This window comes from Triticum aestivum, chromosome 4A (genome assembly GCF_018294505.1).
Source record: "Triticum aestivum cultivar Chinese Spring chromosome 4A, IWGSC CS RefSeq v2.1, whole genome shotgun sequence".
NCBI lineage: Eukaryota > Viridiplantae > Streptophyta > Magnoliopsida > Poales > Poaceae > Triticum > Triticum aestivum.
In genome coordinates this window covers 592,977,805-592,997,391 of record NC_057803.1, presented here as the reverse complement: position 1 = coordinate 592,997,391, position 19,587 = coordinate 592,977,805, and the positions used below count along the sequence as shown (strand labels likewise).

Genomic DNA, 19,587 nt, shown 5'->3' with positions numbered 1-19,587 from the left:
ATGAGCTATTATGTCGACAAGAGTGCGCAACTCCTTCACCATCTCTCGTTACAGTAGGTCATGAGCAGAAGATATTCTAATCGGTAATCATGAGGGTTGAGACTTGAGAGCAAAGTTTATGTTCATCCAAAGAATTCATGCACGTAACACCGTACAGTAAAATCAATTCCAAAATGCACGAACTGGGGTTGCAAGACTTGTTCCTCATTGGGCCGATCACCGTCAGGCGCTATTGTCATCTGGTGTAGAGCCAGGAGCCCAGGACCCAGTAGGGTGTCGAGGAGGAGGCCCTCATCGAATCCCCAAGGAATGAATCGCAGGATGTTCAGCTGTCGCGCCGTCACTTCTGGACTTGTGGCCGGTGACAGATGGACGTATTCCGGGAAAACCTCACATGGCGCCCCGACGGCTTGCCGAAAACCTCACGGCCAAGGCTATGCTGTAGGCCCCTGGCGCATCCATGGACATGCATGGGCCGCTGCCGCTGCGGCAGGCTCAGGGTCGGGCCCCCACTTTCCCTGCCCGTGTTTCAAGCGCCCATGGTTGAGCCTGCCGCTCCGGATCCGCAGCCCAAGTTTGCCGCTGACCACCACCTTGGCTGGTGCTACTCCAGAGGCCAGACCACGGGCCGAGCGACGTGCAAACCAGCCCGCGTGGACGCAAGGGTCGCTCCGACCAAGGGAGGCAACTATGTCCAAGGGGGAAGTATCTCTCAAATCTAGGTTGCCGGCTCAGTCTCTCAAATGTGCTCATAAGGGTAGAGTGTGTGTACACGTGCATATTTGATGAGTGTATACATGTATGTATATGAGCGCTTGCGTTTGGACTGTGTTCAAAAGAATATATTCCAAATCGCTCCCTTAGAGCATCTCCAACAGGTATCTGATCCTTGATGAAATCCAGATATTGGGGAGTTGGGTCACAGATGGCGCAACAAAAAAAAATCTCACCTTCGAATAAGTTATTAGGATGTCCCAGTGAAACACCTTGTCTTCGCAGTATATAGTGACATTTGGCCTTGTCCCAATACATTTTTCCAGTACTTGGCATGTGAACACGTTACACACGGCCGCCGCCGTACGTCGATGCCTCATTGCTGCATCCATCCTCATGTCGGTGTGTGGGCACGTCCTCTCGGTGATGTGCATCCCCACACTAGATGGTGACACATTTAGCAATGACCCATATAAAAAATGGACGACGACACACGAGAAATATGAGAGGGGCAGGGGAGGGGGAGGCGATGTCGTTTTCATTCCTCGGCGATGATGGCCGGCGAACGGTACATGGCACAGTCGTGGCCTCCCGACCCGCGACCATAAATTACGACAAAACATGAGGGAGGCGATGTTGTTTTCATCCCTTAGCGATGATGGCCGGTGAACACTACAAGCCATATCCATGGCCTCCCAACACACGACCATAAATTACGACAAACAGATGGAGGAGAAGGAGAGAGGGAGGTGAACTCGCGGACGCGACAAACCGATGGCCGTGTCACCCACGCATAGAAACGACAGGGTGGGGAGGCATGGTTGCCGCCCACGGGTAGAAGCCGCGGGAGGGGGGGGGCGAGGGAGAATGGTTCACCCAAACCGGGTTGAAGCTTGGAAGTTGACAAGCCGTGGATGTACGCCTAGCATTTCCATTTCAAAACCCCCGAGCAGGAGCCACCACTCGGGTGCCGCATAGCGGATACGCCTCCCCCCACCTGCTCCCGGCTCGATCACGACCGTCGGATCGGAGACGTGGCGCCCGATCCCCCGCATCCCGCGCTCCCGAGTCTATCTCTCTCCCACGTTCCCGCCCCTCCCATCCCATCCCATCCCATCCCATAAAGCACGCAGCGGCAGCGGCAGCGGCCACCTTCCCGAAGCTTCCGCCTCCACACACCGGAATCAATCCCACCTACCCAACCCCAACCCCAACCCCACTCCCACTCCCTCCCTCACCGCCGCTAGGGCTCTGCTCCATGGCGACGGGGAGGCGCCGCGCCGTCGGCGGCGGCCGGCCCCGCGGGGGCGGGTCGGCGGCTGCGTCGGGGAGCATGGGCTACATCTCGGCCGGCGTCAACCTCATGGGCGCCCACCTCGGGATGCGCCGCATGAGTACGTCCGTCGCGCCACCTCCGTTCCGTCGCCCTTTCCCTCCCTCCGATCTGTCCGAGTAGAAGAGGTCTCTAACGGCCGGCGGTGGCCCCTTGTTTTTTTTTTCTTTGCTTCCAGACAGCGAGCAGTCGGAGGCGATTAAGCGCGTCATCGAGTCCTCGGACGTCGTCGACCCCGACCGCGCCATGAGTGAGCACCCCCCGCCCCGCCCCCGCGAAATGCCCCTCCTTTTCTTCTCCTTCTAGCTAGGGGTTTGGGTTTTCCCAGGGTCCTCGCCCAACATTGTGCGGTCAACTGTTGGTCCCTGTCTCCTGGGTCCCTTGATGTTTGCTTCGGGGCCCACGACTCAGTCATGCGAAATCGTGAAAAATGCAAGATTTACATCTTCAAAAAAGTTTGTGCCTTGACGTTGCTCTTTTGGGAAACCTGGGTTTTGTAGGGATGATGGACAATGTGAATGCGAGCGACAGTGATTCGTCGGATAACAACGAGGAGATGGAGGACTATGGGCCGCTGCACGAGGCGGCCGGCACGGGGAGGATGGACACTTGCAAGTACCTGGTGGAGGAGCTTGGGTTCGACATCAATGCTGATGCCAACAATGATTCGGGTATATGCCCCTGCTTCCTCAAGTGCCAGATTAAATGCTGTATTTTGTGGGCTCATCTCTATATGTGAATTGTTTGCTGTACATGTGTAACATACACTGCATGTTCTTAATTTCGTGCGTGCATTTTCTCAGGCGACTTTGCATCTTGCACAGCTAAATGAATGCCCATATGTTAAATTAGTAATATGCTAGCTTTTGAATGGCAATTTTATTGTTAATAAGCAAAGTAGTGCCTTGTCCATATACAGCTGCGGTGGTTTCTGCTTCTAATATTGCCTCAGATATGCATTTCTTGTAAATTACTGATGGATAAAGGTCCATTTTGCAATGAAAATATATTGTGCTGATGTGTGGATTGTTATATGTTGAAGTTGTAGTTGCAGTCCAGTATGCGATGGCGCATTTGTAGGACTTTTATGCCTCACTCACATTATGTTGTGTTTGTCTGCCAAAGATGTCTTATCTGAGTTATTTGAATGCTCTGGCAGGCATGACACCCTTGGCTTGTGCGGTGGCGCGTGGTAAAGCAATTGCTGTGAGGTATTTGCTTGACAAAGGTGCTAATCTGAATAAGCAAGACAGCGTAGGCTTTTCTCCTCTGCACTATGCTACAAAGAAAGGTGACTCTCTCTTTCAGCACCTATTTACATTTGTATCTTTACTATTTTGCCGCTGCATAAATGTTTTTGCCACTTATTACTCATTTTCCGTGTTAGAGGCCCTGCCTGATCTGGTTACCAATGAGATGGCCATGCCCAGTTTATTTTTAGACTGCATATTTATATGTTTGTACTCTGTGCTCAAAGCATGACGGTTTGTTACATCTAAGCACTATGACATGTATAACGTGCCACTTGGATATATTTTATTACCTCTTATGTGTTTATACTCTCTAGTATGAAATGGAATTCAATTGCTTATTTTGCCTGCTTGTATGTGAAGCTTTTGATGTGCACTGTGTATGTGTATCTCTGTCCTCAAAATGCATCACTTTATTCAATTGAATAATGCAGTCCCGATCTTATGATCTGTGTTACTGTTTGATTCATTGTCCTAAAATAAGAATTGTCTAAAACACCTTGGTATTCATTGTGATTAATATACTTTACTTTTCATTTTTCTTAGGAAACGATGGGCTGGTACGACTGTTGCTATCCAAAGGAGCTAGTCCTGATATATCCTCTTGTGAAGGGACGCCACTACACGTGGCTGTGTCGGATGGGAATTATGGCATCGTCCAGTCTTTATTGCAGCATGATGCAGATGTAATAAGTAGTTTAATGTTTTCTGTATCTGTAGAATTATTTTGCTTTTTCATGGGAACTGACTTTGTTGCGCAAATACCTGTAGCCAAACAGGGTTTTTTCAGATTTAGGTACACCCATGACTGCTGCAGTTCTTTGTGCTGATGTTATTTGTGTCGCTGGAAAAATTTCTGTGTCTGCTGCTTTGAAGTGCATGAAGCTTCTTGTCAAGGTATGGTAACCAATTCATCTTCTTTTTATCTTGACTGCTGCGGGAAATCCAGTGTGGCTTTTGTACTGGATTTCTGAATTTTATGCGAAGTGTAAATAACCACACAGATTCATTTATTACACTGGTTGCATCCACAGGCTGGTGCTGGTTTGAACTGTACGACTCCTGATACTCCATTGGTGATAGCAACCAGCAAAGACTTAACTGAATGTGTCCAGTACTTGTTGGAGGTCGGTGCAGATGCCAATATTCCAAGCAACTATGTAAGTTTTTGACTTTTTTGACTTTCTTTTCTTGATTAATATTATCCTTGGCACTTCTAAACTGAGACTTGTGGCGATGATGTGGTGTTGGTTACTGTTGGAGCACGTGGGAATGTCTTAATTATTGCTGCTTTACTGTATCACACTTGTTTTTAATTGGATGTATCCTATGTCTCTGTTCACACATGTTGCGATCATCCTAAATATTTTCCTCCTGTACACAACAGAACGGTACGACACCAATAGAAATCGCTGCAGACTCTGGAAGAAGAGAGCTCGTGGAGATTCTATTTCCATACACTAAACCCATTCAACGTGTGTCAAACTGGAGTGTTGATGGAATCATTACCCACGCAAAATCAAAGCACTTGAAGGACAAGGTACAAACTCAATTTGAAGTACATTTATTTCGATGTCGCAATCTGTAGAACCTTATGTTTCTCCTGTTTGTGAGATATGTGTGAAATAAGTATTTTGGAAGGAGGGAGTAAATAACAAATATGTAGAGACAGTAGTACGGAACCATCACTTGGAGAAAGTTGACTAGTTTAGTCTGGGAAGTAAATTCAGGAAGTCCTGAACACATATATTGTGAAACTCTGGTCAATAGGGAAACAAAATAGCAAATACAAAATAGAAATATAATCCTGTTAACTGGTTGCATGAAACAGAACTTTAATAGGTTGTTCCATGGAGATAGCATCATGGTATTACTCACTGCAAGTCAGTCAAGTATGTTTTGGTGCGGTTATTCATTTGCCCTTATTTACTGGTTTTTAGGTGTTTTCATTGCACAATTTTGCCAGTGCCATTGCGTGGAGATGGAAGTACCACGTTTAGGGCATTCCAATTGTTTGTAACTAAACATGCTTACGAATTGAAGTGATAAAATTGTTGCTCTATAAAAGTATTTCTGTTGTTACTTCTATAGAAGTTGTTTAATTGAGCTTCTCGCCTTCTCCATGTTTGTTATCTTCCATGTTTTGTATACTTATTAACATGCTTAACCATCATGATTCAGGGTAAGCAAAGTGATAAGGCCAGCAAGGTTAAGCAAAGTGATAAGGACAGCAAGGTTAAGCGGAAAGAGGATGCCAGTGCACGGAAGTCCTCTTCCGAGGTATATCTTGCACATCTAGCACACTATAAAAGCTGCATCAAATGAGTACTGTGGATATAAATGTGTTCTCTTAATGGTGTAGGAGAAGGTAATTCAAGATAAGAAGGCTGAGCTGAAATCACTTGGTGCAAAAGCAGTAGAGGAAAAGGACTATGCCGGTGCATCAAAATTCTACAGCGAGGTATATTGTTGCAGCTGTTCCATATTTGTGGTAACATAGTTGGCTGTTGGGCATGGATGTATACACTCTTTCCTTTTGAGTTTGAGTGGTTTGATTCTGGGATAACGGATCGTGCTTGGGATTTGGTTTGTCGCAGGCAGTCAAAGTGGATCCTAAAGATGCAACGCTCTATTCAAACAGGAGCCTATGCCATCTAAGGATTGGTGACGCACATGATGCTCTGGTGGATGCTGATGCTTGCATCAGGCTGCGGCCTGATTGGCCAAAGGGTTACTGCCGGAAAGGAGCTGCCTTAACAGTGCTCAAGGTCAGACAAAACCACACTCCACACATGGCTAGCCTTTAACTCGCTGTTTTACATTTCAACCCCATCTCCCCATGCTTACAATGATGTGCTTCATGTTTTTTAATCATCAGGATCACAAGGAAGCATGCGATGCGTACATGGCTGCGGTGAAACTGGATCCATCAAATCAGGAGTTGCATGAAGCATTTTGGTATTACTCTTTCCGCTTAACCTTGCAATCTGGAGTATTTTCATCTTTGCCTTTCTTTTCCTGAACACGTCTTCTAATTCCAAGGACTGCTTAAATAGAACCTGTTTTTAACTCCGCATGTAGCTCTGTCACATTTTAGTATTGGTTGCACACTGTCGTTGTGTACCGCTAGTTTCATGCATCTTGTGCATTCTTATATATATGGTGTATCTTTGGTCGCAACATACTTTTGAATAGGTTGAAGTTTGCACAGTTTGAATTGAACCCTGGCCACCATGGAGGCTCCATAATAACGGTTGTTGCGCCATTTTCAGGGAGGCGGTTGCGGCAATGAAGGCGGAACTTGGCGCTGGACAAAGCGGCAGCTCATCGGACTCTGATTAGGGCCGGCCTGGATGGGCATGCTCATCGGCTCCCTTCCAGGCTTCTCATTGCGTCCGTGTTTACGTCTGGCCAAACTGTTGATCTCTTTGTTGTCTTAGCGAAAGGCGAAGTCGTACTCAGCTCCTTGCTAAATGGCCATGGCTGCTCGTGCGAGCGCTTTGAATTAGTACGGTGCTTTGACGATCTGTTTGAAGCATGAATGGTACTGTATTTTGCTAGATTGTGGTGATGGGTGCTTTGGATTGAACTTGTTTTATCATCTGTGTTTGGTCTGTTCAAATCCGTCTTCAATTGCCCTAGGCTGTTTTGAATTTCTTTCAGTTAGCCGCATTGGCTCGGCTCTCCTGCACTGCATGGTTGACAAGAATTTATGATGATGATTTGGATGAGCGGTTGGGTTGGGTGGGTATTGGAATCGCCGGACGCTTTGCATACTTGTCCTAATAACTTCAACCTTTCCCTAAAAAAAAAATTAACTTCAACCTGGGCTCGCTTGTGTAGTACTCCCTCCGTTCGAAAATACTTGTCATCAAAATGGATAAAAGAAGATGTATCTAGAATTGGATACTTGTGTAGTATCCAAGAAAGCCTTCAATCCAAAGTGGATCGTCAGTAAAGAAGTGGATAGCACCGATCATTTATTTCCTTTTATTTGCGACATGGAACACAACAACTAGAAAAAACCATATTAACTGAGTGAAAGAGTGTCTGATAGCACATGAACAGCAAAAGAATTTTGTCGGCATACCACTCTGAGTGGAATCACCAACACCAACACGGCAACAAATCGAGAAGGGTACAGCTGATGGGGACTTAAACTGTTCTTGCGAATCGACATATCACCCTGGGCGTTTGGGTACCCTAACCCGCTACCCAAACCCGAATTGTGCTGCCAAATTTATACCCACACTAAACCGTCGGGTATCAGGTAAGGGTTCGGTTCTCATTTCCTGGCTATTCGGTTTTCGGGTTCCAGTCTGGAAAACCCGAAATACCCACACTACCCGAATTATTCATACTAACCAAAGGAGGAAGGGGGCGGCGCTGGGTCGCCCGTCGGCTTGCGGGAGCTGAGCGAGCGACGAAGCAGAGATGTCTCGCGTGGTATTTGGCATCTCGCCATCCCGAAATACCCATACTACCCCAATTATTCATACTAACCAAATTATTCATGCTATTATCACACTGTCATGTTACCCATACTAACTAAAATGCCCATACTACCCGAATTATTCATACGAAAAGCTGATGTGTGCTCCGAATATTTTGGGTTTTTTGGGTATCCGAATTACCGAAACCGAAATTTCGGGTAATTTGGGTTCGGGTATATTTTTGGTAAAAAAAAATTCCGGTTCCCGTTTTTGGGTACCCGAACAAGAATAACTGAACGCCTAGGGTGATCGACATATGATAATTTGCTTTGCAATGCCTCGTCTGCAATCAAGGTTGTGAGAGTGTCTAACATGCCTTTTGTTTTATGTTCTCGAGTGAAGCAAGTTTGGGTTTATCGCAAGCCATCGACGAAATCCCGCATTTTTCCTTTTAAACTATGACCACAGTAAATTTTCCTTTGCCCCAGTTTTTTCCGAACCGAAGGCACGAATAGAATACTCCCACCGTCCAAAAAATACAGTGTGTATTAGATATTTCCAAAGTACATCCAAACCAGAAAAGATGTTGTCAAAGTCAACCCTCGAAAATTCTGACCAAATTTACAGAGAAAACGTCCTCGCCTAAAATACCAAATCAATGCCATTATACTCATGAGGGAACATATTTTTATATGACCAAAGTTAGTATAAAGTTGAGTCATCTAATTTGGAACGGAGAGAGTATGTATTTGGCATCGTGGAGATGGATAAGTCTGCTCAATAAATTTGTCCTTTGATTGAAGTTTGTGATGATTTTCGCAAAAAAAAAAAGAAGTTTGTGATAATTGACTTTCGCGAAAACCAAATGCACCCAGATGAAAATTTTCTTTTTTGCGAAACGATGAAAATTTTCCATTCTCACATTTTCCATTGAAAAAAAAGTGGCACAAGCCGGGCTGCTCATTTCACGTTCCCGCTTCCGCTTCTTCTCCTCCCATTTTCCCCGCCTCCTTCCCCTCGAAGCCACCGCCGAGAGCCCCCACCGGCCCCGACCCCGCGCACCTCGCCGAGGCCGCCGGCCGCCGCGGAAGCCCCGCTACGATGGGGGTGGCGCAGTCGTCCCCGGACGAGCCCGTCCCCGACCTGGCCTCCATGCTCGACGGTACGCGCATCTCCGCCACCGCGCGAAACCCTAGCCCCGCCTCGCGCGTCCCCTTGTCTCCGACGGCGGCGAGCTGACTCGGTCCCTCCTTCCTCCAGCCTGCCCCGGCCCGACGGAGAGGGCGCTGCTCGCGGCGGTCCTGGATGGCGACGTTCCCCGCCTCAAGGGTGAGTACCGTACCGCACCGCACCGCACGCCTCGCCGTCCCCCGCCGCCTCGTCCGCGGCGCGCTCGCCTGCCTGCCCGTGAGGCTCCTGCTGCTTCTTGCAGGAGCGCTTGTTTTGCTTCGCGCGTACTGGGCGATTGTGGGGAGACCCCGATTGCGCGCCCGACATGCTAATCAGGGGTGTATTTGCCTGCATCGCGATTGTTTTTGCCGTCTGACACGCCATGGTGGTGGTTGGTACCTACCCAATTGCCCCTGAAAAGGAAGTGGTGGCACCTACCCTTGTGATGAACTGAGGTTCTCGGCCAGATTTGGTTTTGTGATTCTACTACGGCGCTCTAGGCTACTGAATTTCCATGTTTAATTGTTTACTGACAATTTTGACCCAGATTGTGCAATCATATTGTTTTGTTGCAGACTTATAGTTCTCATATGCATTTTATTACAACTTATCTGCCACATTTTGGGGTGATGTAGATTTGGTTCGTGCAATGGATGTTGAGGATAGAGCAAACCTTGCTGACATGGATATACTAGAGGGCGTTGGACTGCTAGGATTGGCCTCATACACGCGTAAAATGAAGGTCTGCGAATACTTGGTAGAGGAGCTTGGTCTTGACGTCAATGCTGGTGGCTCCCGTGGTGGTGCGTGCTTTTCCTCTTCTAGACCAGTCACTGCATTTTTTGTGTTATTGGTTTGCTTCTATGGATTGCCATACTGTCATGTAAGCTGTTCTGTCTGATGCAACATGTAACTCAGACAATGGCTTAGCTATTTTGTTTACATATTCTTTTTAGCTCTAGCATGCAATTGCTATATCTAATTCTGAATGTTAAAAGCAGAAATTGCATGTGGAAACAAGTGGTGCTGTGCTGTCAAATTGTACGTTTTCACTGTTTTTGTCTCTGTTTTGCACGTTGGGAAGCTGAATTCAAGTCATGTATGTTTTTATGTTTCTGCTTAACTAAATGACGCTGATGCAGGTCCTTTTGAGAGCCTTTCACTTTTTATGTCATTTTTAGCATCCAGCTCCAAGGTGCATAGGGGAAGCAAAGCTATTTATTATCTCATTTTCTTATATACACTCTATTGGAATGATTGTATGATAGCTTGTTGGTTGATGACATGGACAAATTTACGAACACATATACATACAAGCTATTGGAGATGCTCTTATGATCAAATATGTAGCTCCCATTACATTAATTAATCATCACACATATTCTACTTTGTTACAAATAGAAGGACAAACTGTTTGATGCATGGACCTCGGGTAGTCTTCCCATATGGTGCCCGCCGATAAAGGTGGCACGAGCTCGGTAATCTAACTTGCATGTAGCATGCAAACCAATCCATAGTATTATGTCAGCAAAGATTACCTCGATTTTGAATTTTCAAAATCTTTTCTCTCAAATTATGTACCTGATTGGTGATCTGTTTTCACCACTAACATTCTTGCGACGAGATCTTTGAAACTAGATCCCATGTTGGTATGTTTTGATGACCTTTTCTTTTCTGTCAGTAGTTTTTAGGTTATAGTGACTTGGTTCATGTGATAGCCACTTGGTTACTGGGTTATAGATGCTTGGTTGCCACATTAGGGACATCACTCTCCCACTCATATAAGACTTGCATGGTGGTACTTCTATGGTCAGATATCATCTCCTACTTATTGGCAACAATTGAATTCTCACTCTCTGAGACCGCACAAGATTGCAGTGCCTAAATACATTATTACTTGGTAACCCCATGCACTATTAGCGTGGTAATCTTTCACTACTAATATGGTAGCCGTTGTATGATAATCTAGTAGTTGGTAGCGACAAAATGGGATCTTGTTTAGAAGCTTCTGCCGAAATGAACTCAACAATTAAGATGGGTTGTTAATCAGGTTGGTGGTTTAGGACATAAATTGTTTTGAATTTTGAATTTAGCAATAAACACTGGTGGCATCGGCACGAAGTGGTAGGTTCCCCACATGCATACACCATCTTTTCTATAGGCGAGGAGCTACATTGGAATCCGCTGTACAGGAAAACTATCTGGGCACTTGCACCGATTAGTTTTTCTGTTAATATAATTAATCACATTCTGGCTTTAAAGTTGTTTACCATTTTTATGTGGTATTTTGTCAATATGCTTCCACATATAACATCTCTTAGTGCAGTTCAGAGCACGTGGGAGCATCTACCTCCCTTTCCAAACATGCAAACTAGAACACACCACACAATTGGGCATGCCTGCTCATGCACGCATACCATACTACATGTTTTATGTGGTTATCTGGTGGTGAGAGGATCTTTTAGTATTTACATGGAATGTGGTTTATCAGCTACATTTACAGGAATTTATCTAATGATACCTTATGGTATTGTACATTAGTAGAGCTTGAGTGTTTTCACCTTCGAGATGAGAGAGCGAAATATATTGGTGACCTGACAGAATACTTGTTTGTTGGCAGGTCCACCACCTTTGGGTTGTGCAGCGTTGTGTGGAGAATTTGTTGCTGCCAGATATCTTCTCAACCATGGAGCCGATCCAAATAAGATAGATGGGACAGGCTTTGCTCCTCTTCATTGTGCTGCCAAAAATGGTATCTCTCTCTCTCTCTCTCTCTGCATAAGCTCATTGATCCATTGGTGATTTTCATGAATATTAATCTGTTGCTAAACAAGAACAAGTGAATGCGAAGCTGTAACCATCAAACCTTCCGGTTTTGAATATTGAAAATACTTTCCGGTAATTTCACTGCTGTGCAGTAACTCTTTGTTCCATGTTAGTTTGTTCCACTGACTTATTTGTTGCCCTATATTTTCTATGCTGGGCTGGTCTGTTCTGGCCTCAGGATCAGCAATCTAGAAACCACCCGACAATCTTTTATGTACCTATCTTTAACATTCTTCTCTCGATCTTCTTAAAGGTATGTTGGTGAAATTGTTTTACAGAATCCTCAGGCACCCGAGAAAATCGTGCCTTTTTTTTAAACACAGGCAATCAGCCAGAAGAACCAAATCAAAATACGAAAACGCAGCGTCCAGGAACCATGGCAGCGGAGCAGAAGAGACAGCCAGATCGTAGCAGGGGGCGGGCAAGCACACGTTGCGGCCATTGACCAGAAAGGCAGCTTCATGCGCGGCTGTAGGAGAGCAGTTTAGACGCTGCAGCAGTTGACGAAGGATGGCCAGTGAATCGGAAGCCTCCTGAATTGCGACGGAATGGCGCGGAGCTGGCGGATTGAGCGGTGAGCTGATCCATGCGGCTGGATTGGCGGGTGTTGACCAGAGAGAGGCAGCAGGATTCGGCAGCTGGCGGCGCCCTGGGGTGGCAGCAGCAGCGACGTGACCTTGGGGAGGTGGCGGCATCACGGGAGGAGCAGCAGGGTTGACCTGCGGATGGTGGAGGTGGACGAAGTAGCAGCCACCCCTGGCCTTGTCAAGCGCTTGCAGCCGCTCCTGCAGCAGGAGTGTGGACCTGCAGGGCGGAGTGACGTGGACTGCAGGGCGGGGTGACGTGGACTGCAGGGCGGGGTGCCAGAGCAAGCGGGCAGCGTGTGCGGGCTGAAGGAGGTTGGCCAGAGGCGGAGGCGTGTGCGGCGTCAGGACAGAGCAGCAGCCGGCGGCGAGACAGACAGCCAGAAGAAACCGGCGGCGTGAGAGATTGGATTGGGAGACCGAAAAAAAATCGATCGGAAGAGGAGGACGAGTTGGGGCGTCTGAAGGAGACCTAAACCTAGGCTCTAATATCATGTTATGATGCAATTTATCTCTATTGCATAGCCCAAGGGGCATATAAATATTACACAAGACTCAGGGTACAAGGAAATGAAACATAGCCTAACAGGACTCCTAGACCTAATACTAATACTCCTTAACAATCATTACTTACCGTTGTCAATATGAGCCTTCAATCCCGGCAGCATTTAATTCTAGTGGTTCTTTCAGACCATGCTTTGAAGCAATGGTGTTTGATCCACACATTTTTAACGAAAGGGGGTAGCCGGCCTCTGCGTCATCATAATGCACACAGCCATGTGTGATCCAGTGATCCACACATATCATTGATAAGTTTAAGACGTGGGTGTCCGGGTAACAATATTGACCCATCTGGTTAAGGTGCCATTAATGTTCAATTGTCGGTTCTGCTTTTGATCTTCTCATGATTGTCATTGCAATTTCTGAAAGATTTTTTTGTAACAACTTAGAGGAACTCAAATGAATTTTATGGTGAACTGATGTCTGTATCTTCAAATGTTTTGGTTTATTACAGGAAGAAAAGGTTGTTATGGAACTCTTTAGTGGCTCAGTGCACATCTTATAGGAATTTATTGCATATTTGTCTTAGCCAGCTCTTATAGTGTGTCTTTTTAATGGTTGTTCTTTATGACACCCATGCTATTCGTGTGTTTTGCTAGGGCATGAATGTGTACTGCGTCTATTATTATCCAGAGGAGCCAGTGTGGATATAGATGGCGCTCATGGGACGCCCCTGCACACTGCTTCTTACTATGGGAATGCTGGTGCTTTGAAGATTTTGTTGGACCACCATGCAGATGTAATGTGTAAATTCCATACTTTTTTCATTGACAATTTGGACAACTTGATGCAATCTAGACGGTTTATATGCTTGCTTTCATCTGTTATGTTGGACTTATCTTTGATATTTTACCAAATCTACTTTCACAAGTATTGAAGTTTTTACTGTATTGTTTTGACATGTCTTCATTCATAAATTTTCTAGTCACCTCACGTTCAAAATAATGGGAATACCTATAATGGCCAAGTTTAGGGTAGTTCGCTGGTAATTTACAGCTTTACAAATCCAAAATAATGCTAATGTATGGATGTGAGTTCAGACATATTATGTGACTGTGTAGAGTCAAATGCGTCTAACCTGTGTTTTCTGTTCTTACGTTGTATTTGAAGTCTTATTGCTGTAACTGTTGAATTATGTCACTTCTTAGGAAACTGATTTTCTTCTTTTTAATTTGTAGCCAAACAGGGTGTCAGAAATTTCATGTGCCCCTCTACTTATGGCTCTTAGTTCTACCAAGCATGGAGTGAGTGAATCTGACTCACTGAACTGTGTCAAGCTACTTGTCAAGGTCTGGTATCCTGTTTGTTTTGTTTCTTCATGTCTTGATTTCTAGACGGGAACTCATTAGTGGGTTTTGTTATCTAATTTTTTTTTGTTATCTGTTTTATGCATGGCATTTTGCTTTGCATAACATGCATCCACAGGCTGGTGCTGACATGAATTCTGCTAATCCGTGCACTCCCTTGGTGGTGGCAGCTACGTATGGCTTGGCTGATTGTATTAAGTACTTGCTAGAGGCTGGTGCAAATCCTAACATTCCAGATGAGCAGGTGAATCCTTGTTCCTCTTATTTTTTGGTTATTCTTGATGCATATGGTACCTTTGTTGGCTCAATGTGTCATATGCTTGTGACACGGTGGATAAGTCATGTCTAACCCTACAAATCTTATGGAAAGTTTTTTTTCCCTTTTCGAGATTGATGCGGGGGGGGGGGGGGGGGGGGGGGGGGGGGGGGGGGGGGGGGGGGGGGGCTTGTTGATTCAACTTGAACGGAGCAGGACTATTGAATGCAACCGTTCGACTTGAGCTGGACACATACCCCTTTTGTCTTGATTTTACTGCAACAAGTGGCGGGTAGCTGACTTTTATTTAAGTTTTATGTGGAATGTTATTTAAGTTTTAGAGGGCAGGCCTGGCGCAGTGGTGAAGTCTTCCCACTTGTGCCAAGAGGTCCTAGGTTCGAACCAGCCTCTCTGCATTGCACTTTGCAGGGGTAAGACTAGGTTCCAATTATCCCTCCCCAGACCCCACCTTGTGTGGGAGCTTATATGCACTGGGTCTGTCCTTTTTATGTGGAATGTTATTGTAACTTGTAAGAATATCACATGTTTCCAGAAAAACAAACACTGTGGTCAAAAGGTTGTTAGTTTTTTCTTAAAAGGGGAGAACCATGGGACATAATGAGTATTTTTTAAAAGTTGCGTGGTTCTTAGCATTTGACTCGACGAGTGTGAAGGGTAAGGAAGCTAGCCGAGCCTAGTAGGATCTGCGTAGGTAGCTGGAACGTAGGGTCCTTGACGGGTAAATTACGGGAGTTTGTGGATGCAGTGGTGAAGAGAGGTGTTGATATCCTATTCGTCCCAGAAACCAAATGGAAGGGACAAAAGGCGAAGGAGGTAGAGGATACCGACTTCAAGTTGTGGTACACGGGGACGACTACAAACAGAAATGGAGTAGGCATCTTGATTAAAGAGCCTCAAGTAGGGGGTGGTAGACGTCAAAAGGCAAGGGGACCGGATTATCCTGGTCAAGCTGGTCATTGGGGACTTAGTTCTTAATGTTATCAATGGGTATGCTCTGCGAGTAGGCCATAGTGAGAGCACCAAGATGGAATTCTGGGAAGGCCCGAAGGACATGGTTAGGAGTGTACCTATTGGTGAGAAGCTCTTCATAGGAGGAGACCTCATCAATGGCCACATGGGTACATCTAACACAGATTTTGAAGGGGTGCATGGGGGGGACTTTGGATATGGCAGCAGGGATCAAGAAGGAGAGGATGTCTTGAGTTTTGCTTTAGCCTACGACATGATCGTGGGTACTTTTTAGAAAGAGAGAATCCCATCTAGTGACTTGGTAGTGGAAAACACTTGAGCCAAATTGATTTCGTCCTCTTGAGAAGAGAAGACAGGCGTGCTTGCCTAGATTGTAAGGTGATACCTGGAGAGAGTGTTGTCCCTCAACATAAGCTTGTGGTGGCTGATTTTTGCTTTTGGATTCGTGCCCAGCGGGAGATAGAACAAACTGGTGGAAGCTCAAGGGGGAGGTAGCTTTCAAGGAGAGGGTTATTACTTATTACGGAGAGCCGATGGGAGGAAGGAGGTGATGCAAACAATATGTGGATGAAGATGACGGCTTGCATTCGGAAGGTAGCTTTAGGGGAGTTTGGAGTGACCAGGAGTAGTAGAATCGAAGCTAAAGATACCTGGTAGTGGAACGAGGATGTCTAAAACCAAAAGGCTATTAAGGAGACAAAGACTGTTTCAGACGCCTACGCCTGGATAAGAGTGCAGATGACGATGTTTCAGATGCCTACACTGTAGAAGGATGATGATATCGATGAAGATGTGAGCCATTGAATCAAAGCTGGATGAATGAAGTGGCGCCAAGCGTCTGACATTCTCTATGTTAAGAGAGTGCCACAAAAGGCAAAAGACATGTTCTATAGGATGGCGATTTGACCTGCGATGTTGTATGTCGCTGAGTGTTGGCCAACTAAAAGGCGACATACCCAACAACTAGGTGTAGCAGAGATACGCATGTTGAGGTGGATATATGGCCACACAAGAAAGGATCGGGGAATGTTGATATACGTGATAGAGTTGATATTTTATGGGTTTCAATTCTAGCCTACCCCAACTTGTTTGGCACTGAAAGACTTTGCTGCTGCTGCTGTTGTTGGCATTTTCCATGAAGATATGGAGCTAACCAGTTTTTATCATTTGACATTCCATTTTTAGAATATTACTTGTGAAAAAAGGTCATAATACTATTACTTGTGGTGGTGATGTCGTGTTGGTAACTGTTGGAACATGTGGAATGTCTTAATTATTGCTGCTTTAGTGTATCACAGTGTTGTTTTAGCTGGACGTATCCTATGTTTCTGTTGTCACATTGCGATCATCCTCCATAAATATCTTCCTCCTGTTCTTTTTTGTACATAACAGTGCGGTACGACACCAATAGAAATCGTTGCAGACTCTGGAAGAAGAGAGCTCGTGGAGATTCTATTTCCGTACACCAAACCCATTCAATGTGTGCCAATCTGGAGTATTGATGGAATCATTACCCACGTAAAAGCAAAGCACTTGAAGGACAAGGTACAAACTCAATTCAAAGCTCATTTATTTCGATGTTACAATTTATAGAACCTTATGTTTGTCCTGTTCATGAGATGTGTGAAATAAGGTGCATGTCATTTGTTCGCTATGGTGTGATATTCTTTTTCAACAGCATCTGCGTAGCAGCTACAATAACAAATATGTAGAAACAGTAGTGCGGAGCCATCACTGGGACGATGTTAATAGTCTAGTCTGGCAAATAAAATCAGGAAGTCCTGAACACATATAGTGAAACTCTGGTTAGGAGGGAAGCAAGTACAAAATAGAAACATAATCCTATTAACTGGTCGCATGAAACAGAACATCATGATATTACTCACTGCAAGTCAGTCAAGTATGTTTTGCTGCGCATATTCATTTGCCATCATTTACTGGTTTTTAGGTGTTATCATTGCACAATTTTGCCAATACTGTTGCTTGGAGATGAAAGTACCATGTTTAGGGCATTCCAATTGTTTTCAACTAAACATGCTTATGAATTGAAGTGATAAAATTGTTGCTCTGTAGAGAGGGCTTAAGTACATGTTCTCTTAATGGTGTAGGACAAGGTAGGTCAAGATAAGAAGGCTGAGCTGAAATCACTTGGTGCAAAAGCAGTAGAGGAGAAGGACTACGCCGGTGCATCAAAATTCTACAGTGAGGTATATTGTTGCTCTATCCGTTTGAGCGCTTTGATTCTGGGATGACGGATCGTGCTCATGATTTGGTTTGATGCAGGCAATCAAAGTGGATCCTGAAGATGCAACGCTCTATTCAAACAGGAGCTTTTGCCATCTAAGGATTGGTGAAGCACGTGATGCTCTGGTGGATGCCAATGCTTGCATAAGGCTGCAGCCTGATTGGCCAAAAGGTTACTGGCGGAAAGGAGCTGCCTTAACGGCACTCAAGGTCAGACAAAATCAGCGCATTGCTGGCCTTTTGCTTGCTGTTTTACATGTCAACCCCGTCTCCTCACGTAGACAATAACAATATGGTTCCTGTTTTTGTATCCTTAGGATCACAAGGAAGCATGTGATACGTATATGGCTGCGATGAAGCTGGATCCTACAAGTCAGGAGATTCATGAAGCATTTTGGTAACTCTTCCCATCTCGCCTTTCTTTTTCTTCAACATGTCTTCTAATTCCAAGGGTCCTTTGAATATAACTGCTTTTAACTTTGACTCCATACGTAACTTTGTCGTTATGTTATGCAATATCATTATTCTGGCAGAATTGATAATCAAGTGAAGCATTATTTATTATCATATTGCGGGTGCACTGTCGTAGTGTGTCGTTAGTGTCATCATGTGCATTCCCATGGTGTATATTTAGCTGCATCATCACGTTTGAGCTGAAATGCTTGGTAGTAGTTTTTTTTAAAGAAGTCTGGAATAGATTATTAAACTTGCATAGCTTGAATCGAACACACCATGGTGGCTCCATAATAACCGGTGCTACGTCTGACATTTTCAGGGATGCTGTTGCGGCAATGAGGGCGGAACTTGACGCTGGAGAAAGCGGCAGCTCATCTGAATCTGATTAGGGCCTGCATGGGCGGGCTGGTTCTGGCCGTGCTCAGTGGTTCCCTTCCGGCTTGTTTTACATCTGGTGATCTCGTTTTTGTCTGAGAAACCATGAAACGTTGTGTTGTTGCTACATGGCCATGGGTGCTTGCGTGTGCGAGCGCTTTAATCAGTTCTGGCACTTATTCATCCAAATCCGTCTAGAACGCTCCTGATGTGCCCCATTTTGAACTTTTTTCCCACTTAGGCCGAGCTTCGCATCGATGTAATTGAATACGGGTGTAATTTACTTACAGGTGTAACTTACTGGCCAAGAGCTATTTCCTGCTAGAAATGAAAACGACGGGTGGAGGTCTAAGTTTTACAGGGGTATTTGAAATGGAAACGACAACCCAAACAGGGCTTAGCCGTATTGGAGCCATCTTTGGCTTGCCTTTTCTGCATGGTTGGGAAGAAAAAGAAATGATTTCGATGAGCGGTTGGGTGGGTCAATTTTTAGGTCGTCAACTTGTAGCAAAATTTTAGGGAAGTTGCAATTTCTTTTTCTTGCTACTGTATAGAGACAGGGCATCTTTTTTTACAGTAGAGATAAGCTGTTTTGTGCCTAAAATGTCAGTTTGTTGGGCATGGCGGCTGTTTTTGGGTATCTGTTTGAGATGCTCTAATCGAAAGCAAATTTCAACATTTAACTTGGGAACTTCGGGTGTGTTTGGTTGTGTGCAGCCATTTGCCCCCCTTAAACTTGTGTCCCAGTTGAGGTAAGACAGACTAAACCATGTTCTGCACTTCGGTTGGTTGATCTTGGGCGGGGCACGTTTAAACTGGTGGACGATGGGTAGTTAGCCCTGCTCTCTCGAAGTACTCCTCGAACCGTTCGTCATATGGCATCTCACAGGCTGTTTGGTGGCCTCTCTTGCGCAAAGGTTCTAACAATTGTCAAAATTATAGAAGTTGTGGTCCATACCTTACCAATTGACTGAAAATGAAAACATATTTGGTTCTTACATGCCCAGTCTCGATGTACTGCGCCTGGTGAGTGGCGTCGTAACTGACCTCAAGCCCATGACACCAAGGACCATTGGCCAGCTGATTGT

The 19,587-nt window shown here is 45.3% G+C and overlaps 2 protein-coding genes across 5 annotated transcripts; both read left to right on the top strand.

The window, feature by feature from the left end:
- The first annotated feature begins 1,852 nt into the window (after positions 1–1,852).
- On the top strand, positions 1,853–6,959 carry LOC123087295 (ankyrin-1). The gene is made up of 13 exons (XM_044509279.1): positions 1,853–2,108; positions 2,226–2,297; positions 2,548–2,718; positions 3,207–3,338; positions 3,844–3,983; positions 4,069–4,194; positions 4,332–4,457; positions 4,685–4,837; positions 5,479–5,577; positions 5,660–5,758; positions 5,895–6,065; positions 6,176–6,255; positions 6,570–6,959. Exons 1-13 carry the CDS (start codon positions 1,973–1,975, stop codon positions 6,637–6,639), a joined length of 1,575 nt encoding a protein of 524 aa, XP_044365214.1. The 5' UTR covers positions 1,853–1,972; the 3' UTR covers positions 6,640–6,959.
- Positions 6,960–8,687: 1,728 nt separating this feature from the next.
- Positions 8,688–18,851, top strand: LOC123087296 (poly [ADP-ribose] polymerase tankyrase-2). 4 transcript variants are annotated; one of them, XM_044509282.1, is made up of 13 exons: positions 8,691–8,892; positions 8,991–9,059; positions 9,536–9,703; positions 9,902–9,941; positions 11,521–11,652; positions 13,471–13,610; positions 14,050–14,160; positions 14,297–14,422; positions 16,817–16,969; positions 17,533–17,631; positions 17,708–17,878; positions 17,986–18,065; positions 18,444–18,851. In XM_044509282.1, exons 3-13 carry the CDS (start codon positions 9,683–9,685, stop codon positions 18,511–18,513), a joined length of 1,143 nt encoding a protein of 380 aa, XP_044365217.1. In that variant the 5' UTR covers positions 8,691–8,892; positions 8,991–9,059; positions 9,536–9,682; the 3' UTR covers positions 18,514–18,851. The 4 variants fall into 4 exon arrangements, with proteins under 4 accessions (XP_044365215.1, XP_044365217.1, XP_044365216.1 ...); XM_044509280.1 differs by lacking the exon at positions 9,902–9,941 and having other exon boundaries at positions 8,688–8,892; XM_044509283.1 differs by lacking the exon at positions 8,991–9,059 and having other exon boundaries at positions 8,731–8,892.
- The last annotated feature ends 736 nt before the right edge of the window (positions 18,852–19,587 follow it).

Excerpts from the sequence above, each read along its gene's own strand:
- LOC123087295 (XM_044509279.1), top strand. The coding sequence starts at position 1,973 with ATGGCGACGGGGAGGCGCCGCGCCGTCGGCGGCGGCCGGCCCCGCGGG. Across the intron at positions 2,719-3,206 it reads TGATGCCAACAATGATTCGG|GCATGACACCCTTGGCTTGT; the intron begins GTATATGCCCCT and ends ATGCTCTGGCAG. Across the intron at positions 5,578-5,659 it reads CACGGAAGTCCTCTTCCGAG|GAGAAGGTAATTCAAGATAA; the intron begins GTATATCTTGCA and ends TTAATGGTGTAG.
- LOC123087296 (XM_044509280.1), top strand. The coding sequence starts at position 8,832 with ATGGGGGTGGCGCAGTCGTCCCCGGACGAGCCCGTCCCCGACCTGGCC. Across the intron at positions 14,423-16,816 it reads CTAACATTCCAGATGAGCAG|TGCGGTACGACACCAATAGA; the intron begins GTGAATCCTTGT and ends TGTACATAACAG. Across the intron at positions 16,970-17,532 it reads CAAAGCACTTGAAGGACAAG|GACAAGGTAGGTCAAGATAA; the intron begins GTACAAACTCAA and ends TTAATGGTGTAG.